The sequence below is a fragment of the Centruroides sculpturatus genome, unplaced genomic scaffold (genome assembly GCF_000671375.1).
Source record: "Centruroides sculpturatus isolate CEXI.00-Female unplaced genomic scaffold, Cexi_2.0 scaffold452, whole genome shotgun sequence".
Taxonomy (NCBI): Eukaryota; Metazoa; Arthropoda; class Arachnida; order Scorpiones; family Buthidae; genus Centruroides; species Centruroides sculpturatus.
Genome location: NW_019384638.1, coordinates 6,027 through 32,479, shown reverse-complemented (window position 1 = coordinate 32,479; position 26,453 = coordinate 6,027). Strand labels below are relative to the sequence as shown.

The 26,453-nt window shown below is 26.1% G+C and overlaps 1 protein-coding gene across 3 annotated transcripts in view; it reads left to right on the top strand.

The window, feature by feature from the left end:
* The window catches only part of LOC111625898 (AP-3 complex subunit sigma-2-like), a 38,091-nt gene extending 20,106 nt beyond the window's left edge, over positions 1-17,985 (top strand). Inside the window, exons 4-7 of one of the 3 annotated variants that reach the window (XM_023369155.1) lie at positions 373-444; positions 2,695-2,802; positions 13,087-13,215; positions 17,786-17,982. In XM_023369155.1, coding sequence (XP_023224923.1) covers positions 373-444; positions 2,695-2,802; positions 13,087-13,206 — 300 coding nt within the window. In that variant the 3' untranslated portion in view covers positions 13,207-13,215; positions 17,786-17,982. Of the gene's footprint in view, positions 1-372; positions 445-2,694; positions 2,803-13,086; positions 13,819-17,785 lie in introns of those variants that run through there. The other 2 variants (XM_023369156.1, XM_023369154.1) reach the window with 2 other exon arrangements.
* Positions 17,986-26,453: the final 8,468 nt, after the last annotated feature.

Below are 26,453 nucleotides of genomic sequence, written 5' to 3'. Positions count from 1 at the left end.
ATCCCATTTAAAGTTTACTTACATACTTTATTTAAAGTTATCAGTCAATTATCATCAGTTTAGACAAGTCCCAAAGTGATTGCTTATAAGTAGATTCAACTATACAATTAAATTTATATACTAAAAATTGAACATATTTGAAAGTTAAAAAAAATATAATAAGTACTTTAATATTAAGCTATTAAATGATTTTTATTAAGATAACTTTATTAAAATTTGTAACATAAAAATAAAAACAATGGAATATTTACCAGAAGTTACTTTGTTCAATTAATTAAATTTTTTTAAACCATTATTTTTGATGTAATTAAATTATAAAATATCCTGATGTAATTTTGAGTTTAAGATTTAATATAAAGTATAACTTTTTAGGTTTTTGTAGAAACCCTTGATAAGTGCTTTGAAAACGTTTGTGAATTGGATATTATATTTCATATAGATAAGGTAAGTAACTTTTTATGTATATTTACAATATTTTATAAGAAATAGGCTAAAGCATTTTAAACAATTTTACAATACACACTGAAATTTGGATCTTGTATTGTAATTTGATTTTTTCTGTGATCATTCTAGCTTTAATTCCATCTGCAAATATTGTTAACATTATACTACAGTAAATATATGAACAGTATTGTGAGTGACTTGTGATGACTAGCTTGTGATAACATGCAGTTTTTTTTACAGGATTTCATGCATAAGACAATATTATTCTGCAGATTTTTCAATTATATGCATAATCATACTGCATATAATTGTCATTCCCTAAATTTGATGATTCTGAAAAATTTTGTAATATATCTTCTCTGAATATGCCAAATTTCAACATCATAGATATTGAATATTATGAGATTGTTCTGTATACAAAACAATGTCCTTGACTGGACTCCCATAGGAAACTCTTCAAACTTTGAAATAGCACAGGCTAATGTAAAATGAGTTTATCTAGAAATAAATGACAGGAGGGTTGAGATGTTTTTCAGAGGACCAGAAAAGGATTCTTTTGTACTTTTTGGGCTCAAAATAAAACCATGAAAGCAAATAAATTGTTGAAGGTCATATCAACCCAGACTATCTTAGAGACAAGCATTCAAGGTCATAATGACTTACAGACCACATACCATATCATGTGTAACTGACAACCATCCATGACATCATGAAATTAGTGTGGAAAATTGTCATATTAAGTACTGTATGCAATCCTGTGACAATAAGGAAAAATTTTCTATAGTGTTTTTGTTTTGAGAGAGACTGACAAATGGAATGTTTTTTCAACAAAAATTTTTACACACTCAAATGGATAGCATGTTGTATGAAAATATCATGGAAGTAACCAAATTTGGTGAAAAATGCCCACAATCTATTAGGTGTGGAAAATTGCTGCTACCATATGTAATCACAGGTTCTTAAGCATCATTGTGCATTATCTCCTTTCCATCCTTTGTAAAAACCGAATTATTCACTTGCTGTTTATAATCTTCCATACTGTAAATTTGAGAACTATGTAATTTTCCAAAAATCTCATGTATTATTGAACCATTTAACTAAAATTCAGATGAAAAATTTTTTTTCAAATAATTGAACTACTGGTAAAAGTAGATGAAACAAAGTATATGTTGAGAAATTTATGCACTTTATATATATCTAAAACCTGTTTTGCTTCTTCACCTGGAAAATATGACAAAATATCTGTCACAGTAGTTATCAGGATGTAAATAGCTTACAAGCAATTATATCTTGGTTGTTGCCACTTTTAAAATGTGAATTTTCTGATTACTTTTTATTGTATTTTTGAGTATATATTATATCTTGTCTCTCTGTTGTTCTATAGATGAAAAATTCCTGTTTTCTGTACCAATTTTATAAGTCTGAATTAACACTGATTGACCCTTTTTGACAGCTTCAGCACAAGAACTAAACATTTTTAAAGTACTTAGTTCAAAAGAAAGTACTGAAGGACTAGATTCTAACAAACTCAGAAAATTTTATCATTTTGTTTTTGTTTGCATATTATGATTAACATGAAATTCAACGTCATCTTTGCCAAATTTATATCATCTTCCATTAACTTTCATATCTTATTCTCCAAGTGCAATACTGTATCAACTAATTTCAATATAACATCCTTTAACTCATTTATTTATGTAAATAAACAATCATATTCACTTTCCTTTATAGAATATGCAATCTGTGTCTGATTCACTATTGTCACCTAGCTTTTGACAGGAAGAACATAAGTATCTTGAAATTTTCCCTGGTATCCTCAATCAGCTCTTCAGTAATACTTAAACAACTTACATGAAATCTTAATTTACATTTTCCACTATGCTTTAAAATCTGCAGTTTTTCTTCAAATTCAAGACAACAAATAGCACAAGCATTCATCAACTTATCCTGTTCATTTGCAAGATCATTGCCAATATGTTGCTCATATTTATATCTCTGTGCAAATTTAGAAGTCTTTAAAACTTAAATTCTTTACATTGAGGCATGTAGCACAAAAAACTGCTTTGCATCCCTGGGGACAATGTATCCAGCTCACTTTCCCTATAAATACATTACTACAGTTTACACAGCATGATGTATCAGTTGGCATGGTATTATCTGCTAAGCATAATTAATTTAATGTGATGTATATTTATATATTGTATAAATAGTTTTATAAAATATACTTACCTGTAATTTTAATTAATTTAGGTTCATTACATACTTAATGAATTTGTAATGGGAGGCCTTGTGTTGGATACCAATATGAATGAAATAATAACTCACTATCAAGAACAAAAGAAATTGGAAGGGAAAGAAGTAAGAAATTTTATTATTGTCTTGTCATCATACATTAACAAAATGAAATTTTTAAAATAATAAAATATACATTTATTTAATTTATATATTCCAAAACTTCTTTTAATAAACTTTAGAATCAGTTTTGAGATTGAAAGCCTAACAATCCTAAATTGCCAAAGCTCTTGAAAGTGAATTTAAACAGCTTTATTATTGAACACTTTGGTTTTTTTTTAAGATTTAAAATGACTTTAAAAACTAGTCTTTAATACTGTTAAGTCTTTGAGAAAACATCAGTTTTTAAAGACTTAATGGTATCAGATTTTCTCTCACAATAGAGAAAATCTGATACTGATTTATAAAACTTAAAGCAGCAGAATTCCCTATAACATTCCTTTGATTCAATTAGAAGCAGTACTCTCTTTCTAGGAACTTCATAAAAAACTTCAAAATTTCTTAAGTTAAGAGGTTGTTGATATTTGAAAGAAAATTTTAAATAAAATTGTTTCAAACATAATACATTTAATAAATTATAACATTGTTTTAAAGAACAGTTTAACTTAAAAATACATAATTATTAGATAATGTAATTTTTATTATAAACTGGCTTGGCTCTTGCACAACTTTCTCAGTACTTGAACAAGAGCTTAAAAGAAGCCTCAATGATTTTCAATTATAATTTATAAAAATTAGTAAAAAAGGCAAAGCTTTATTTTGTGATTAAGACCAATTTTTAAAAAATTGTAAATGTAGTAATGAGTAAAAGTTTCACTAAGTCTGACCCAACTTGAGATATGACTCTCTGCTTCTCAATTTCCCTGACTCATAATCTTCAAAATTTAAAATCCTCCTACATAGAAGTATTCTTGCCAAATTTCAAAATTTTTGATTCATGGGATCATGAGATATAAAATAAAATAGAGATGATTATTTATATGTTGGAATGAAAATGGAACATTATAATGAAGCTTATGGAAGAGACAGTATTTCATAATATTGAGACAGAATGGGGAAAGTATTTTGGAAAGACTGAGAGAAGAAAAAATGTAAAGCGAATGAGATTTTCATAAATCCAAATGTTTTCATTTATGAAAATCACTGAAAATATGCTCTGCAAAGAAGATTGATACTAAAAATCTTTATCACAAAAGCTATTTGAGCTAAGTTTGAAGAAATTTTGAGCTATTATAATATTTTTCATATTAATTTATCAGCATATTATACATTGAGTTTCTATGACAGATATTTCCAAATCATTTGTTATATATGTTTAGAATAAGAAATTCTATAAGTCTTAAGTTTTTATAGTTTATTATTTGTCTTACATTACAATCAATTTGATATTGAAACTATCAAATAGAAATTGAATATCTTAACTTAAAAGTGTTCTTTCAACTATTATGATCCAGCTAATAAAATGTTTTATTTGGAAAACTTTCTTTGGATAATAAAAAAAACAATTCATTTCTTGGCAAATTTAAATTTTAAAATGTTTTGCATATTATAAAGTTGGAAAGATTTTTGAGGAATTGCAAAAAATTTGAGTAAATAAAAATGTGAAAAATAATAAAATGCAATAGCTGACTACAAATTATTAATTTTGTTTCTTTGATAACTGATTAAGTATTTCAGACATTTGGTGTTGTTTATTTCAGAATTATCAAAAGATGGATGTTGTACATGAATAAAAACATTATTAAAAGTATTCCTCATATAACATGATAGTTATATTCTGAAAAAGTGCCATGTTATACAAATCCATGTTAGACTGAACAAAGGACTAATGGGAAACATGAGTTAGGTTCCAAAAGTTAACAAAAATATGCTATTATTATACTTGTGTCCACTTCGGACATTCTTGTGAATTAGGACTTCTTGTACTGACTTCTTAACTCTCAGTATAAGAAGTTCTAGTTCACAAGAACATGCAAAGTGGACACAAGTATAATGTAAGTAATTAAGGATGAAGCACATATCAAGATGTATACTATTCTTTTTCATTATTAAGAGAAGTACATTAATCAATCAATAATTTATTTCCAATCAATAATTAATTAAAAATCACCATTAAAAGTACTGTATTAGCAGTTAAGATTAATTTTAGTTAAGTGAGGGTATTTTATTTTCACAAAGTATCATCTTCATCTAAGCTTTTTTGTTGATCTTGGTCTGAAATATCAGCAACATCTCCATTTTTCTTATTTTTATCATAAAAAGTTTTTATGAATGACAAAATAAAAATATGTTATTAAATGAAAATTTGTTCTAGGTTGCCTTCATTTGTTCAGTTGAGTACTGAGTGAATTTTCTCCAGAATTTGTGTTTGAATACCAAATTCTTCAAGTTGTTATAAGGTGGTATCTCAGTATTCAAGTTTCAGTACTGAGATACCATCTTATTTCATTCATCATTTTTCGAATGATTACTTACCTAAATTAAAAAAAGTTTAATCTTTGTATTTAGTAAAGTCTATTTAAACATTTTTAGGTAATTGTTGTTAATCAATAAAACTAAAACACAGTGAAAGTTTTAAATGCTAATGTCTGAAAACAGCATTAACAATACTTGGTTGATAGGGAAATTAGTAAATTTTTTTCTTCCTTGTCCTAACAGTTTTCATTAAAATAAATCTGATGAAAAATACAAAATAAATTGAAAATTTTAATATCCTAAAATCCATGTGCAAGTTTGAGATGACATACATGCTTATTTGAATAAAAAAAATATTGGATAACAGAGTTTGCACTTAAAAATTGTGAAATTTGGTTTGAAAAATTTCCTTAGTACTTGAAACTGTGTTAGAGTAAAAGCAGAAACTGTGTCAGAGTAAAAGCAGAAACTGTGTCAGAGTAAAAGCAGAAACTGTGTCATATAGGGAATTTTCCCAATTTTCAAACTGTATTGTAGAATTATCGTGTTGTACAAGGGATACCTGTAATATATTTCTGTCTTTAGACTTTAAAACTTTCATGAACCTTTAAATTTTATTGAATTAAAAAAATGTTTTCATTCATTTGAGCAAATGAATATATCATGAGTAAATGAGTATATCATGTTGGTAGTTTTTAGAAAAGTAAAATGTAACAAACAGAATATTTAGTGAAATATTCAAATGATACAGCCAGATTCTTATTGGGCTATAATATGGCTAATTAATTAATAGGATATTAAGTAATTTTTACTAGAGATAGGTGGCTTTCTATCTACTTTGAATTTTTGCTAGTGCTGATGTTTTCTAGAGTCATCTGTATGTTAATTTTTTAGTAATACTTAAAGAATAATAATATTTTAAAACATTAAATTACTACTGAAATTTAAACTTTCTATTTTAGTATATTATTTGTAGAATTTTTTAATCTTGAGATATCTTTACTTACCATAATTCAGTTTAACTTTTATTTGGTTGTTGGGCTGCAATATGAAAACAATTGAAAAATATAAATTTTCATTGTAATCTGTCCATCTGTTTTTTCTTAATCTTGAGTACTGTAGTATCTTACCCCTGTACATCATACTTTTCTGTTAACAATAAAGTTGTGTCAGTCGTCTATCTAATTTCTTTCAGAGGAAAATTTTTGAATTGAAATAATGTGAATTCCAGTTTTCATCAGATGTTCATATATTAGGTTGTTCGGAAAGTAATTTTATTTTTTTTACCACTGGACGGATTAGTCGTATTTTTTCCGCCATTTTCATTCTAAACCGTATTATCATTATATATTTTGACAGCTAGCATTTTAAGGCCTATTTGTAAAAAATTTTGTTTGATTTTGTGTCCCATCAAATACGGAAGATCGAAAGCAGCATTTTCAGTGTATTTTGCTTTTTTATTACCGAAAAGGTAAGAATGCTGTTCAAGCGAGAAAAAAATTGTGTGACGTGTACAGAGAAGATGTATTGACAGAACGACAGTGCCAAAACTGGTTTACAAAATTTCGTTCTGGCTATTTCAATATTGAAGATGCACCACGTATGAAAACAAAATAAAGATACTGATTGAAGCAAACTGCCGAATAACAACACATGAAATCACTAAGAGATTAAATTTGTCAAATTGAACTGTTTATGATTACTTCAAACAAATTGGTTTCGTTTCAAAGCTTGATATATGGGTTCCACATGTTCTTAAAGAGAGATGCTATCTTTGGTGGGATTTTAAGGAAATTTTTTTTTGGAGCTTTTACCAGACAATTTAACAATTGATTCAAAAGTGTACTGCCATCGAGTAAACAAATCGAGTAATATCATTAAACAGAAAAGGGGCCAGAACTGATCAACAAAACAAATGTAGTGTTTTACCATGATAATGTCAAATTTCACACAAGTTTGGTAACTCATCAGAAACTGTTATAACTTAGATGGGACTTGCTATCACACCAACCATACTCGCCAGATCAAGCACACTCAGATTATTACTTGTTCCGGTCTATACAATTTTTTTCTAACTGTAAGACATTTACTTGAAATGATAATGTCAAAAATCACTTGGATCAGTTTTTTATAAGCAATGATCAAAACTTTTATGAATGTGAAATCATGCTACTACCGGAAACGATGACAACAAATATTTGACCAAAATGGTCGATAAATAATTCAACAAAATATTTATTTATTATAAAAATATTGTTTTTTTTCCCACAGAAAAAAAACAAAATTACTTTCTGAACAACCCAATAGTTAATCAGGCCTTTTGCCCCTAAGCTTTCCATATCTGATCTTGATTTTCATATATCTAACACCGTTCTTGAGATTAAGGAAAGACAGACAGACAGACAATGGATAGATGAACAACAGTGGAAATTTATAGGTCTAGAATTTTTCAAATTGCAGCCCAAAAATGAATATTAGCTAATGTTGTTATTGATATTTGATGTTACTGGCATTAGGAATTAATAACAAAATTTACAAAGTTAATTAAGATAATTCAAGTACTCCAAATTATTTTTTATATATTTGTAATTATTCTAAGAACTGGAGGGAATGCCAGAAATAAAATTTATACATTAAACTATATTTGTCACAATATTCCAGTTTAACCAAGTTTTATGTTAGTTGTGTTAATTTTACATCTCATTTGGAATCATGCTTTTTTCCTTCTGACAACATCAACATATTTTTTACTCCAATAATCACCCACCAAAAAATCACAAGAAATTCTTGTGTAGTTATCACAAGAAATACAATTTTTAAACATGAAGATAGTGTTAAACAGTCACCCTGAAACTTGAATACAATGCAATAATAGAATGATATGGAAAAAATAAACTAATTCCTGAAACATTGGGAAAATTTCTAGTGATCTATCTTACCAACTAGTTTGAGAAGAACTGATTTAAGTGTTAAAGGCTACTGATAACAGTTTACAAAATAATTTTCTGATAGAATAATTATTGACAACTTTGAAAGAAATATATAAATTTATTTTAGAAATTCACAGAAAGAAGTAATAGCTACTATATTTCTGTAAAAATAAAAGTATTTTAGATAAGTTAAAACTTATTAATATTTTTAATAGAAATAAGCAATTTATCATAAAAACCTTTAAAAGGAATAATGAAAAATATTATAGAAAGAACCAAATTTATATATGCACAGGAATTATCAGGTCTAATTTTCCATTCAAAATTATGTTTTGAATTAATAAACAATTTAATATTTGCAGTCTGTCTTAATGAATTTTTACAAAAGTAACTGGTAACTGGACTTATAAGAAAAATATTCCAGCTTTAATGGATTTTAAAGCTGGACTTTTTTCTTAAAATTTTATACTTCTTCATTAACAAATTAATTGTACCTATTTACAATAGCTTATGACAAGTTTTTATAAAATTCAACCAATAAACTGATAAGTTGAGGAAACAAACATATTTATATTTGAAAAGAAATTTCAGACATATCTGAGTTCTGCTTGAAGAGCTGATTAATTTAATTAATGACCTGGCTGGTCTTTCATCAGCTCTTCAAACAGAACTTAGAAAATATGAAAATACAAAATGTTCTAAACTCAATTATCAATACAATTTGCATGTAACAAATAAAATTTTTTAATATGAAACTTATAGTATTTTCAACAAAATTCAAATTTTCATCATCAGGTGAAAATAAGTGGAAGTAGAAGAAAATATCACATGCAAAGAAATGTGAAATTTAAAATCAATTACATACACAATGAATACATAGAAATTAGATATGGTAAAAAATAACAGCATATTTCAAATATCAAATTAAGGCAATTAAGGCTAAATAATTATTAAGCAATCTGGCAGAAGGCAGGCCTTAGGCCACCATCTCGTGTTAAATATAACAATTACAAATTAAAATTAATTTATAATCATTATATTAAACAAGAGATAGTAGTTCGCCTTCTGCCAAATTGCTTAATAATTATTTAGTCTTATTAGTCCAACAAAGGAATCTGGTTGTTCATTTGATACTTGAAATAAGTATTGGATTGGTTGTATTGTAAGATTTATTTGGTATAAATTTACATTTATACTGTTTTTATTTAGTGTGAACATTTTAGATAAACATTACACACAAATGAAGTACAGTACTGTATTTACATTAAATGTAATGATTCAATCTATTTTAAAGATGGTTTTCCATGTTGATCATAACTTTCTTTTGAGAACATGTTATGGAATTAGTCCAAGATTATTACTAAAAATTAAGTTTTAATTTTATGAACATGTTTTAAAATGGAAATATTGAAACACATAACTGAAGAAACATAATTATAAGTTCATTATAGCATATACAGTTAATGTCACATTAAAAATTTACTTTTATTTTGCCAATCTACAAACATTTTAATTGTTATAGTCATCCCAATAAAAATTAGTGAAATTACATTGGCTTTCATTGACCTATAGCATGTATACCAGAAAATATTTTATTAGTGTCTATTGATTTTTTAACAGGGATATATAACAATATATGAACAAGTAAGTGAATAATGTAAACATCGAATCTACAAGCATATAAGGAGAGATATAAATAAAAGCAGTAACAGTAGTAAAGCACCAACAGCAATATCGTATTAACTACAGAAAAGAAAATACAATGAAGAATGAAGTAGTTATTCTCATATGATAATGTATTTTCTTTTCCTGCAGTTAAGATATCTCCTTACATGTTTGTTGATACCTTTTGTGCATTATTCACCTATTTAGTAATAGGTATTATTTTTTACCACATTTTATGTCTATGTACTTGTTGTGAAATTTGAAATTAATTTTGTACACATTATTCTGCATTTGAGATTCTTTTGTTCTTGTTGCATTCACTTTTTCTGATGATGATGATGATCTGAATTTTACTAAAAACATTTAAAGTTAATATTAAAGAATGTTATTTATTATTTGTAAGAATTTCATTTCTTAGCACCAAAAGATGGAATTTTTCTTTTCAAAATTATTTTTATAGACATTTCTATAAATTCTGTTCCATATTAAGTAGTTAACATTTATGATATAATAACTAGTATTTGTATTAAGAGATATTGAATAACAATAATAATTGTACATTAAGGATTGTAAGAAAATTAGATTTCTAGTAAATCTTATGATTTTTACTTCATGAAGTTTGCCAAATGAGTAAGCATATCTCTTGAACATTTATTAACCAGTGGCTGTTTTGATGTCATTATTAAGGACAATTCAGCTATTTTGAGTGGCAATAGTCTAAATCCTGAATCTTTAACTTATGGCCCCAAAGCATATTTATCTAGTCTGAATAGCTTGTTTTCACTGGCATGTTTTATCATCAAAATTGAAATTATTTCAAAGCATAAAAACTTTTGAAAAGTTAAGTAGAATTAACAGACCTTGCTGCAAATGATTTTTATAAAAACTTATTTACAGAAGGGAGTGTTAAATTTTTACAAATCTCTGTCAGGTGAGAATTTTAAGAGAGCCTTAAGAAGTTTGCATGGGGATATTTTCTATTTTTGCTTTGTGAACAAACCTTCTCAACAATGAAATTATCTTGAAATATTGAAACATTACTATCCAGCAAATATCTACAGATATTTAAATATTGAATGTAATAAAGTTTATCCCTAATTTTGATCTTTTTCAAAACCTGTCTTTTGAATCTGTCTTCTACAGTTTGTGTGTTTCTTCTCAGAAAAAAGTTGGAGATTCTAGTCTAAATACCAGCATGACAGACATACAGACTGAAATAAGATGTGGCTTCACCCCATCTTATTTCAATATGCTGTATGTGTCTGTAGTCTGTTCGTGCTTACATTTACAAAATTACCTTTCAGACAGCTGAGAAACTTTTAACAACAAGAGATAAACAACTGCTGGTTAATAAACAGCAAAAAGAATATTTAGCTTAATAATATAAAAATGAACACTACAAACACCTAAGATACCAGTGAGAAAATTAAAAACGACTTTCAATAGCTATCTATCCATCTATCTGCATTTAACTTTGTTTCTGCTCCCTCCATGATTTCCTCCTCTCCCATATTAAGGATGCCGGCAAACTCCATAAACACACTTTGGAATTAACTGACTTGCTCTGCCATTCATCCTTTTTCTCATTCGAAAAAGAAACTTTCCTACAAAGCAAGGGAGTCGCCATGGGCAGCCCTTTATCTAGTTTCTAGATAAAATAGTGTGTCAACTAAGTAAACTAGTAGTGTGTCAACTGGAGTCCACTGTACTTCCCACATTCACCTATATACCAGATATGTTGACGATATCCTCATAATTTGGCAGGATAAATCCACCATTTTGGATTTCTTATAAATGATAAATCACAACCCATTCAGCCTAGTACTACGTCTTGAACAGAACAATGCCCACTCTATTAATTTCCTGGACCTCCAGATCACTACAAACCGGACACCTCTCTACTCAGGTATACCCACCTCCCCATTTTCATCCCAACTGCATCCCACGATTTTCATGTTCAAATTGGCAGTGTTCAGATCATTAATACAGAGAGCATTTTCCCATTTTTTGAGCAAACAGGCAAGAGAGAAGGAGCTATGCACTGTCACTCAGTATGCTACCCAGCATGGCTACCCCCACACATAATTAAAAGTCTGACCCACAATCTTTCCAACACCGCTTCCATCCAGCTGAATAAACCCTCACAGAAAGAAACCAAATTCAAGACCGTCACCTACAATAAGTCACTAGTAACACTTTACAAAGAAATAGCATGAGGAAACAATTGTTGTTTGGCTTTCCACAGAAGTATGGCTATCTCCTCTCTACTCCGTAACACTAAAGACCAACCCAACAAGGACCATCGACCATTGATACAATTGCCACCTGCAATACATAGGTGCTACATCTCACCCATTACATGTCTGCCTCAAGGAACATCAAACATCTGTCAAAAAAGGATTAAACAATATGGCTTTGGCCACATATGCATTTGTTCCAAGCATCCAAGTGGACTTCCAAGAGACACACCTGCTACGCTATGAATCTGAACAACATGTGCTGAAACATGTAGAACAGGTGGAAATTTACGAAGCCACTCACCATAATGCAGCTATAAATTTTTGAGATGACTCTTTCCTCTCTACTTTGAAGTTGTTCTATGAACTGTAAACCCCCCCTCCCCTCACGTCACATATCCCCAACCCTTCACACGGGTTTGGCAACCCCAGTGTTTTTCACTGCAGTTTGGTTGCCTGACAATATACATTTAACACAGGCAAAAACATTCGCACTTCATGTTTAATTTTCTCACTGGTATCTTAGGTGTTTGTAGTGATCATTCTTATCTAATAATATAAATTTCAATGATTGCACAATATAGTGTTAACAATAAAATTTGTTAAAAATATATTATTTGCTACATCATACAAAAGACTTCTTTATTTCTATTATTTGTGAAACTGATTTTGTGATTATCCAATTAAAAATTGAATTACTTTTGGGTTAAAATAGAACTAATTTAATTAATTGAAATTATTTTAATTTCTACCTGAAAATAATCCATCTTTTAGATTTATGTTCAACTATTAAATTGAGTTATGATTTATTGTATGTTTATATTATTCTGTTCAATGTTTTATTTAATTTAATTTATTAATAAAATTTCATTTCATTAAATTTATAATTTATACATAAGTTAAATTCAAAATTTAGACAGAAATGTAAATAGTAATTATCTCTGTAATTTATGGTATATTTGTAATAGTAAAAGAAACATGTTAAAGTTTTTAATTTGGATCTATCTATGTATTGGAAAAAGAAATGATTTCCTTACAATTGTTTAAAAAAATGTTAAATTAAAATAATGTCAATTGTAAAAGTTAACATCATTTTTTAACAGAAAGGTCTTGCTGGTGTTCCTTCAAGAGCCCTTTCTGCTGTCAAACAAATCAACCTTCCAGATCAAGTTAAGGATATAAAGTTGCCACATCTTCCACATTCTGGCTTACAGAAATTGTAGGCCTCAAATGTAATTATTATTTCACTAAATAAATTCAATGTAATTATTAAATGATATAAATATACAATGCTAAGCTATGTAGATATTGCTATAATGTATTCTGAATTGTAAAAAAAATCAAAAATTTGCTGATTGGGCATATCCTCTGCTAATTCAGTTAATTTTTTTTATGGTAATTTAGAAATTTTTCAATTAATTAACTAAATATATTAGATCACTTTTCTTCAGAAATATATTGTAGATGTAAACATTAATCATGATAAAATAATTTAAATTCCTTATATTTTTATTAAAATTTTCAAATACCAAATTGAAAAACAATTTCTCCTAGTAAAGATAATTATGCAGTTTACCAAGAGAATGAAAATTGAATATAAACTGAAATGTTTAGAAAATTTATGAATCTTAAATTTTTAGAAAATTACAATATAAATTTGAAAATTTTAGTAAAAAATAAATCTTTTTAATGTATTTTTTGTATTGATAATTTTATAATAATTAAATAATCTTAACACATATCTTTCTTATGAATAATCTAAGTTGCACATATCAAAAATTACAGATTTTTGTAACTTTAGTAAATAAATATAATGCTAAAAGTACTGATAAATAAATATATATTTATAGATATCACTTTATATCTTGAAATGTTTTACTATAATTACCTTTGTTATAAAATATTGAAATTACTTACTTGCAAGAATTTAAAATTGCATTTTAGATAATAAAAGTATTAAAAAAACTTAATATTTAATATTAAATTGTTATTGCTATATTGAATTTTTAAGTAATTAAATCTAAAAATTGTAACAAATGTAGACAATAGATATTGCAGTAAATTTCTTTGTCATTATTTATTGAAATACACAAATAAATATCTTTAAATTTCATAATTAAGATTGCATAGAATATAAAAGTAATAGTATCAATAATGAAACTTAATTAATATATCAAATCTATTATAGTAATGGTTAGTACTTAAATCCTATATTTTTTATTGGGTTTAAAAGACTTAATATTAAAAATTATTAAACTATAAAATCCCATTTAAAGATAAGTATGGTATATAATTATAATTTAAAGAGAATTTTAATTAAGTGGTAATTTGTAATAAACTCATGCTCTTCAACTTTTCCATAATTATCCTAATGTTCAACAATCATCAGATAACTTTCAATTTATTATTTATTTATATTATTTTTTGCAATTCCTTTAATTGTTAAATTTTAAATTATTAATAATATAATATGAAAATATTTTGTAAATGTAATTTAAAAGTTTACTCCAAAAAAGTATGAAATATTAGGCTTTTTAATTATTTAGAATATTTAGATTTAGTTTTTATTTTCTTGAAGCCTGAACATGATTTATTACTACAATAAAGAAACAGAAATTAAACAACAACAACAAAAAAATAATATCAAAGTTTTGATTTTTTTCTTTCTTCTAGATTTATTGGTTTATTGCTTAATAGTTTTTCATTTTTCTCATAAACCAAATTTTTAAAAAACTGAATGAATTGATATTTAACAATAATTTATTTTTCATATTTATGCTTTTATTTTGAATTTTAACATATTATTATTATTTTTTACATATTATTCTTTACAACTTTTTAAATTAATGGAATTGTAACGAAATTATATATTGCAATTTTGCAGTAATCATTTGAAAAGTATTTCATTATTGAAATTGCATTTATTTATGGTATAGTAAATATATTTTTGTAAAGTAATTGCCAAAAATTATAGAATAATAATTTTAATATAAACACGTAATAGAAAATTTGTTTAAAGAAACTATTCATTTTCATGTTATATTACAGTATTTTCTTTTCCAAATATCAATACAAGTAATAGATTACTTTTTATATTTTTATTCGAACAGATTTTTTTTATTATATGAATTTTTTTAGGTATTTTCTCATTTTTGATTTCATTCCACTTTTAAATAACCTGTAAGTGCCAATTAATCAAAGACTGAATAAGTGTATTTAAAAAAATACATTATTATTCACATTTTAAAAGATTCATTCAACTGCACATTGTAGTAAAAATATTGAGATATTTTAACACTTTGCATAATATTTTGTTAACTTCTACTTACATGTTATTTTAAATACACTTTTCCTTTTTATTTGTTGTTTGCAATTGTTATNATAAGTATGGTATATAATTATAATTTAAAGAGAATTTTAATTAAGTGGTAATTTGTAATAAACTCATGCTCTTCAACTTTTCCATAATTATCCTAATGTTCAACAATCATCAGATAACTTTCAATTTATTATTTATTTATATTATTTTTTGCAATTCCTTTAATTGTTAAATTTTAAATTATTAATAATATAATATGAAAATATTTTGTAAATGTAATTTAAAAGTTTACTCCAAAAAAGTATGAAATATTAGGCTTTTTAATTATTTAGAATATTTAGATTTAGTTTTTATTTTCTTGAAGCCTGAACATGATTTATTACTACAATAAAGAAACAGAAATTAAACAACAACAACAAAAAAATAATATCAAAGTTTTGATTTTTTTCTTTCTTCTAGATTTATTGGTTTATTGCTTAATAGTTTTTCATTTTTCTCATAAACCAAATTTTTAAAAAACTGAATGAATTGATATTTAACAATAATTTATTTTTCATATTTATGCTTTTATTTTGAATTTTAACATATTATTATTATTTTTTACATATTATTCTTTACAACTTTTTAAATTAATGGAATTGTAACGAAATTATATATTGCAATTTTGCAGTAATCATTTGAAAAGTATTTCATTATTGAAATTGCATTTATTTATGGTATAGTAAATATATTTTTGTAAAGTAATTGCCAAAAATTATAGAATAATAATTTTAATATAAACACGTAATAGAAAATTTGTTTAAAGAAACTATTCATTTTCATGTTATATTACAGTATTTTCTTTTCCAAATATCAATACAAGTAATAGATTACTTTTTATATTTTTATTCGAACAGATTTTTTTTATTATATGAATTTTTTTAGGTATTTTCTCATTTTTGATTTCATTCCACTTTTAAATAACCTGTAAGTGCCAATTAATCAAAGACTGAATAAGTGTATTTAAAAAAATACATTATTATTCACATTTTAAAAGATTCATTCAACTGCACATTGTAGTAAAAATATTGAGATATTTTAACACTTTGCATAATATTTTGTTAACTTCTACTTACATGTTATTTTAAATACACTTTTCCTTTTTATTTGTTGTTTGCAATTGTTATTAATAAATTTATTTTATAAATTTGTTAAAACAACAAAATTTTCAGCTTATATACTTTATTTTTATTTATTAAATAATTCGTTTCTGTTATCTATTTACATAAAACTGCAATAAAAAGGAAAAGTGTAAAAGAAAATTTAAAATCTTTAAAAACTAGATAAAATTTTTAAAAAATAAACAATAAAGAAGTATACTCTTTAGTTATATACACTATACTTAAATAGTAAATGAAAATTTGGTATCAAAATTTTTTCATGAATTTTAAAATATTGTCATAACATTCAAGAAGTATATATTAATCATTGATTTAATAAAAAAGAAAATTCATTCCATTTTTTGTCATGTAATTCTAATAGCAAGGTTTTCCTTGCTATCTGTTTATTGATAAAGACAAAATTATTTCAAAAAATTCAAATAATAATAGATAATTGGTGATAAGAGTTTTGTGTTTAATTAGATTTTCTATTTAGTTAAATTTATATTTGTAATAGTAAAAGAAACATGTTAAAGTTTTTAATTTGGATCTATCTATGTATTGGAAAAAGAAATGATTTCCTTACAATTGTTTAAAAAAATGTTAAATTAAAATAATGTCAATTGTAAAAGTTAACATCATTTTTTAACAGAAAGGTNAAATACAGTTTTCTTCAAGATTTGAAGTTTTGGAATTGAAAAACACTGATGTAATAAACATTTGTTTTTGTTATACTTATTCTTCATGAATACATATTGTATTTTATTCTATTATTTTTATAATTACATATTACTTTTTCCAAACATAATTCATATACTGTAATCACAATTTAAATATATTTTTATTGATTAATAATAAATAATAAATTGTTTTAGATTTATATAATAATTACATAAATCACTATTATTGAGGAAATATAAAATTAACTAATAAATACAAATTTGTTTAATATGCACTAATAAAATAATATAAAAAAATTATCTAGATATTTAATAATTTTTCAATTGTAATAGCTCAAATTTCATTATTATTTACACAAATAGAAATAAATAGAATTTAATGTTTCAGAATAAAAGTTTTAAATATTTATATTTAAACTTTCTCCGTCCAACCTATGTGCCATTTCTACTTTTAAAATTTGAATTTTTAAATTTAGATTATTGTGTTTTGAAATAGAACATAATAGATGTAAAATTTTCTTAATATGAAAAATATTTTTGATAAGTTATTTTAAAATAGACAGACAAAAATTATTTTTGTTCTTCATAAATTAAATGCATCACAATTTATATAATAAAGATTGAAACTTACATTTTATTTATTTTATTTTTCTTTATTATACAGACTTTATTAAATGAAAAATGATTTTGATGTTTTAATTCTTTTTCCAAATTAACATTTCACTTTCTAACATTCCTTATACTACCAAAAGAGATGTACTACTATAATAATTGCAAGTATTGCATTCACTTTATTTAATTATTTAATAATTTTATATTATTTTTATTAATTTTCTGAATAATTTTATATTATTATTTTTAATGATGTATGTAATTTAATTAGTATTTAAATTTGTTAAAATGTTATTGAATAATATAATTAATAGAAATGAAAGTTTTAATTTTATAAGGTATAAAAAGCATAATAATTAGAATAATAGCTTAAGATATGAAATATTTACTAAATTCTTATACGCTTTAATTAATTGTTCTATGCTATATTCCAATTATAATAAAAATTAATGTATTTGAAATTTCTATGAAGAGCAAAAGTTTATTCTATGCCATCCTAATTCTAAATCATCAAATATAGTCTATAAGTAATAGTTTGCACTGTGTGCACATTTTTAAATGAAATACCGAATGAATAACTGTTGCCAAAGAACAAATCAGATTAGATATTACTATGTTAGTATTATCACATTATATGTAATGGAATTCATTAATTTTAAGAGATGTATACTAAATTAATTAAGTGCAATATTTTTTACTCTTTATTAAATTAAATGTCAGAGGATAATTCCAATAAAATATATTTTTTAAGGTAGAAGATCAAAAACTTCATGAAAAATAAACTTTACATTTACGTGTTAATTTCAGTTTGGTAGAATGAATGTTCAATGAATTTTATTATTGATAATCATTCTGTCAAATAATGCTTGAAAATAATGTTGTAAAGCTTAGTTTATAATTGCAAAAAATATTCTCTAGAATATTTTTAGAAAAACCAGAAAGAGATTAATTTCTCATATTCTTACTGTTAATATTTAAAGTAAAATATTATTTTTTGATATTTATTGATGTTAAATGTTTTACAATTGCTTTAAATTTGGAAAAATTGAAATTTATGCATATTCACTGTTTGAATGTTAGAAATGTTAATATAAAGATATAATTATTTTAAATCATGCTTATAAGAATATTTTATTATATAATGTAACTGTGATAAATTGCAATTTTGAACAATTTCTATGCAGAATTTTAATTTAGCTACTTGAAACTGTAAACATTAATGTGTATATTAATTATAATGTTATATATTTTATTATGTGGATTAAATTATAATGAGATTGTAGTTGTTGTTATAATTTTATAAACTAAAAAGCACATATACTATTTTTGTCATTTAAAATTATTAGAATCATTAAAATATATAGTCAAAAAACATTCCCATTTAATTATTATATATATAAAAAAACGAATGATTATTATTAAATATTTCTTATATTATTCTTAAATTCAATATATCGTTATACTGAATAAAACTGATTTCATATTATTACTTGTAGCATAAAATTTTTAGATGTATGGTAATTTGATAGAACATATTATTTATATTCAAAGTAATCTTAAAGAATACTTGGTCGGTGAAGATTAATATTAAAAAATTATTTATAACGTGTGTTTTTATAAAGAAAAATAAAAAAAATACAGTAAAGTTTCCAAAAAAGAAAATCAGAAAAGTATCATCAGGATTTGGCTGATGCCACCCGTTCATATTCCTTCACAGATTTTTAAATGGCTATGTTTTAATAACTACAAATGTGAATAAGGATGGAATGGGAAACTCTGAAATATTTTGTGTTGTTAAGATTAGAAGACAGACAAGATGAATGTGTCACTGAAGGATATTAGTAATTTTCAAATAGTTTAGATAAGATGGGTTATTTATTCGACATTTTCTAGACCATGTTGTTTCTGTTTTATTTTTAAATTAAAAAAACGAAATAAAAGCATCTAAGTTTTTATATTATTATTCATTTCTTAAACTACGAATATGTTATCGAAAGGTATAAGCTTAATTAATAATTATGCTTATTTTTGGAATTTATATGTATCAAGTATTAGTGAAATCTTTTTGACGGCCAGTTTTGGGACCGAAAAATTTATCCATTACGTACACGTGGCTGTACAAAAGAGACTTGAAATTTCCATATAAGAATTATTTTAGCCTATATTCTACAATATCTGCTACGACAAAATTCAGACAATTTTTAGCCAAATCCTAGCAATATGATTAAGAAGTCAATTACAAAGCTACTGTGTAACATTATAAATTTATATAAGTGATATTTGTCTTTTGATGTATTTTAATTTTGAAATAATATCAGACATATTCTCAACCACACATAAGGATAATTTCAATAACACAAATTTTCTTCCAGTCAAAGCTAATAATGAACGAACACAATTGTTATCTGAATTACATTTATTTGGAATTAACATTATTGTATTATTTTTATATTAGTATCGACGCGCGGCTGAGGCATCAATCTGTTGCTTAGAGGGACCCGAGAACGAATCCGACTAGGTCGAAATAGCCCAGAAATTTCTTCCGAATATGTCGAGCTCCTTCTCGCTACCAGGCCGCTCTATTAGGCTTGTTAAAAGGTTCTTTTAGTATTTAAAGGTGAAAACAATGACTAAAAAGTACTATCATCTCAAAATAATAATTTTAAAAAATATACGGAATTTCTCGTCTATATGTGATATTTAAACACACATTTAAAACAAAACTTCGTTTTAAAATGCCGAAATAATTCACATTAAGTGATGTAATTCGGATTCCTTTGATGATTATTATAATAAGTTAATTCAAAAGTCTTGTTCAAAGGTAGTTCATTTAGAAATATTTTTGTAAGGTATTAAATGATATATATTCTGACAAAAATGTATTCTGATGAAACAACAAACACCTGAGAAATGCAAAAAATAACATAAGGGTGCGTACTCTTTTCCTCTTCTCCCCTATATTATAACACACACTTCTTTTATTATTTTTAAGTACAGTACCTTTAACAAAATGCATTTTGGAGTCGTATCTTCCCTCTTCAGTTGTTTTACAGTTGTTAATAAATTAAATTTCGGTCTACATTCCGGATTAGTAAATACACATTTAGTATCCAAATCTTCAAAAAAATAACATTATTAAAATCAATGAAAGTTAAAACACAAGATAAGAAGCACATATTTAAAATTATACTCGTAAATAAATCACATAGTAAGAAACTTTATACTCACCTTTACAGGGTTTTTATATATTATTGTAGTGATACCAGGAGGAGTGCAGTTGCATACCTTCATTATTAATGATTTAATGAAATTGAAACCAGAAATTATCTCAAAATGTTTATAAATTTTCCTTTTAAAAGTATTTAGACTCCTTTTAAATTATTTTTACTGTATTTTACTGTGTAAGGATGAGAATCCTTATATATACAAAAAATATTAAATAGGACAACGCGAATAGATCAACTAAAAGAAATTGAAGTTCTTAATATGTATTTNGTATCTTCCCTCTTCAGTTGTTTTACAGTTGTTAATAAATTAAATTTCGGTCTACATTCCGGATTAGTAAATACACATTTAGTATCCAAATCTTCAAAAAAATAACATTATTAAAATCAATGAAAGTTAAAACACAAGATAAGAAGCACATATTTAAAATTATACTCGTAAATAAATCACATAGTAAGAAACTTTATACTCACCTTTACAGGGTTTTTATATATTATTGTAGTGATACCAGGAGGAGTGCAGTTGCATACCTTCATTATTAATGATTTAATGAAATTGAAACCAGAAATTATCTCAAAATGTTTATAAATTTTCCTTTTAAAAGTATTTAGACTCCTTTTAAATTATTTTTACTGTATTTTACTGTGTAAGGATGAGAATCCTTATATATACAAAAAATATTAAATAGGACAACGCGAATAGATCAACTAAAAGAAATTGAAGTTCTTAATATGTATATGTGCAGTGATTATTATTAAAAACATTCTTAATTAAAGATTGGCTAAATAGAATACTTCTTAAAACAAAAAATAAAAATATAGTTAATAAAAAAATTAATAATATTGAATAAAATAAATCATAATGATCAAACATACAAATATAAACATCACCGAAGCCCGATACTTAGCAAATACACACCCACAATTGCCGTAAATAATCGGGTTATATAGTATTTTTGAATTAATAAATAGGAATCAAACAACAGAACAAAACATTTGGGATACTAAAAATGTTTAAAATTTCAATGTAGTTGTGTGCAATACTGTATATATACAGTAAAATCTGTCTATGGCGACCATTCACGGTTCCTTCAAAAAGTGGTCTTTTAGACAGGTGGTCGTCCAATACAGGGGGTTTTGTAATAACATATTTCCGTACGTAATNTATTGAAAAACATGTAAAGTTTACCATTATTATCAAATATATATACTTGATTATACAATACATAAGACACAATAAATAAGTACAATAATCAGCAACTTGCCAATTAGAGAGAAATACTTGACATTAAAAGTGTGTCAATGACACCAAAGTACAAACAATAAAGGAGTGGTCTTTTAGACAGGTGGTCGTCCAATACAGGGGGTTTTGTAATAACATATTTCCGTACGTATTTTGCGCACTTTTTAGCCATTTCTACTAAAAGCAAAACTCGAGGTGAGCAAAAATAAGCAAATTTTTTCAGCGATAGGACTATATTGATATTGTATTTTATTCTTATCGGATAACTCGATTTACAGGAGTCGTGGTGATCTTATAAGACAGATTTAATAGCAATATTTTAAAGATTAATACAATACTCGCATTTTCTCGATTATAATGCACACTTTTTTTTCGGACTTAATTAATTCGGCTCGGTTGTTTTTGTTCTCCCCTCCGTTACGTGTATTACGTCATCGATATGCAAGCGCGTCGTACCTCTACATCACTTTGGTTTTGGTATTCGTTAGTTTAATCTTATTTTAACTTTAAAAATACCGTATTTTTTTAATATTTAATATTTTCTTAAGTACATCAAGAAAAATTATTAATTAATAAAACGATTTTATTATTTTTTCTTATTATACGATTTCATTACATTCCGCGATTGTCATTGCGGAATCGAAAAAGGAAGGTTGCCTGTAAAGTTGATTTTTGCATTAACGCGTTTATTGTTTTTTGAATATTTTGCGTGTGAAAATTATTTGGATATTATTTTTCTATAAATATCGCGGAAATAAAGTAGGTTGATACAGAAACCATTTATCGCACATGTACTGTATATAAGCTTAAAAAAACAAAAAAATAATAATAATAAATAAAATAAATTTTATCAAACGATGAGATCAACCGATTAATTGTATCGTGTACAATATTTTATACCCCTAAGGAAAATACTGTAAGTGTACGGTAAAACAAATTTCGTTTTCCCAGTTAACTTCGCCACTAATTGCCGTTGTGATAAACCATTTTTACTTTCTCTGATAATTTTAACACGATCTTCTAACGACAGAACTTTGCCTTTCTTTCGTTTTTTGGACATTTTCCAACAAACTGAAATGAATTTCCTTTGTTACTAGACTAATTTATTAACACCTGCACCTAATTTCAAGGGTGGGAGAAGTGCCCGGGATGGGTTCGAACGAGAGTTTAGACTAATTCATTATATTAGGAGGTGGAAACGTTGTTGAGATGGGTTCGAACAATAGTTTGGACCAGATACAGTCGCGAAAGTGGTCGCTTATTACAGGTGTTGTATGTTGTTTCGGATCAAAAATCGATGCCCGCGGTCGCGTTACGCAGGTGGTACTGTGTAAGGATGAGAATCCTTATATATACAAAAAATATTAAATAGGACAACGCGAATAGATCAACTAAAAGAAATTGAAGTTCTTAATATGTATTTTAATACAGGTAACTTATACGAAGACTCTATGGATAAACTATTCGGTACCAGAAATTTTTGCCCGTTTTGACAGGTGCCCGTCGAATGCAGGTGGTCGCCTAAGCAGTTTTCACTGTATATATAAGGGAAACGGTCAGAGAACTAGGAACTAATTTAAAGAGCATATTAAAGCAATTAAAAATAATTACATGTCAGCAGTTGTCCACCACTAATAGCCAAGGATGCGAAATTAAAAAAAAGAAAATAGTAAAAATAATTCAAAAGGAGTCTAATACTTCTAAAAGGAAATACTATTATGGCCAAGGTCTACAAGTGAAGGGACTAATTTTGAAAGCTGAAAAGAGAACTCGACATCATTAATTTGCTTGACCAAAATTCCTGCAGTTACATAATAAATATTTTTCTAATTTAAAGAAGAGTAACTATATTTACAATTTTTCTAATTAATTCAGAATTTAATCTACACATTTAAGATTTTATATATTTATACGTTAATTATTTAATATTTTTTATGAATTATAAATTTTAATTTAATAAATCTACTTTCCATCATATGTATAATGAAAAGAAATTTATTTTATGAATTGTTGAATATGTATAGAATTTGATAAAAATTGCTAGGACCAATAAGGTATTTACAAAATTTAAATAAAATCCTTAGAAGACATTTTTATGTATTGTCTACTTTTAAGAGCTTTCCTTAAATTTTGTAAATTATGTATAGAATTGTTTCTTAGTACCTCATTCTGAAGATAACGAACAATTAAGACAGTTCATAATTCATAAATGAAAACGAAAGTATTTGAATTTAACTTAAGGAAAGCATTCATAAATAAGTTTGGGTAATATTCACGATATTGTGATGAGTGTCTTTCGAAAATTTCAATGTTCGTCAAGTACAGGTTTAAACAGAGCACTTTATATTTGTCTAAATACATAAAAGAATAACATCGAAAAATTCCAGAAATAGCCACTCGTAATCAGAATTTCAACTATGACATGTGATCTATATTCTGCAAAGTAACAACGCGCTTCAGTGAACGGGAAGTGCCGCCATTATTTGTCTACTGCTTTGAATATTTCATCGATAATTCGCGTACTTACAGTACATTCATTCATTCCATTATTTTATTGTACATATATAATATATATATATACAGACCGGCCCCGCTTTGGTGCGTTACCGGTTGTACACAAAGAAATTAAAATGCTCGGGTATAGATGTACACATAACTCTAATGATGAAGAATTAAAAGAACATGAGAAATAAAATACATAAAATAATACATCAATAACACGAAAATCAAAATAAAAACTAAACAAGTTAACTGATCTATATGCAACTATATACAAATTCATGACAAGTTGCTGTTACTACTGAAAAATATGTAAAGTTTACCATTATTATCAAATATATATACTTGATTATACAATACATAAGACACAATAAATAAGTACAATAATCAGCAACTTGCCAATTAGAGAGAAATACTTGACATTAAAAGTGTGTCAATGACACCAAAGTACAAACAACAAAGGAAATTCAAAGTACGCTAAGTACATACAATTTATATGACAAAATGTATGGTCCTTAGTAACAATTATCAGAAAGAACTAAGATCATTAATTAAAATTATACAATAATCAAATATTATACAGCGATATTCATTCTACAGTTCCAAAACACCAAATGTCAGATCACAATCTCCAGACACCGGTTAATCCCTGAGTTGTGAAGTAACCTTGCAGATCACTGTATTATGTAGTCCGTCCTTTGTTGGAATTTAGTTTTTTTTCTCTTAGATACACTGGGCAAGTTTTATCCATTGTGTTGTGACAATTCTGTACTCTCTTTTCTCTTAAGCAATTAGCACACTTCGGTGACTCATGTTTGTTTTTGTCATTTGACAATCTTTATATAAATGTTTCCGTTACAATGGCTACACACATTTTCTTTTAAAGAACAATTTTTCGCAAAATGTCCAAATGATAAACAGCGATAGCACTGTGTTATAGGGAGAAAGTCAGACAGGACAGGCTTTCCAAAGAAGATGGATTTTTGCTGCTTTTATCATATTTTCTCTAATTTGTGGAGATACTTCAAGAATCCAGGAAATATGATTTTCATTTTTTTTTTGGTTAAGCGGAAACCTTACGTTAACGTTTTCAACAAAAGTGCGTTCAGTATAGGTTGGAAAAAAGTACGGGTTTTGCTCAAAAATGTCTAATGCAAGATCCTCTTTATTAATGGTTTTCGGAATGGAAGCAATTTTGACTAATAGTGGTCTCTTTTTTGGCAAACATGATACTAAACCTGGAATTTATTCGACATTCAATTTAAAGTAGTTTACCTCATTCCTATGGTTTAAATTACTACAATTCCACCATTCCTAATTTTCTTTATTCGACTTATACCTACGCCAAGCTTATCAGGTCTCACGTTATTAGTTAAAGTACTTTTCGGTTTCATCAGAAGTGGCTTTATTATTATCACTACATACTAATCAAAATATATAAAATGACTTGTCCTGACTGACTGACTGATTCATCATCGCCCAGAGCAAACCGCTGGACCTAGAGAGGTGAAATTTGGTACACAGTTAGGGTACGTCATGAAAACGCACACTAAGAAGGGATTTTTCGAAATTCCCAAGTGGGGGGAGAGGGAGTGCATTAAGGGTTAACCGGAAAAACGGCTTCTACTGTACTATTTTAGATGCGATTTTTTGTTTTTGTCTGCGTTTTAGTAGGGTACGCCATGGCAACGCACACTAAGAAGGGATTTTTAGAAATACCCAAGTGGGGGGAGAAAAAGAGCATTAAGGGTTAA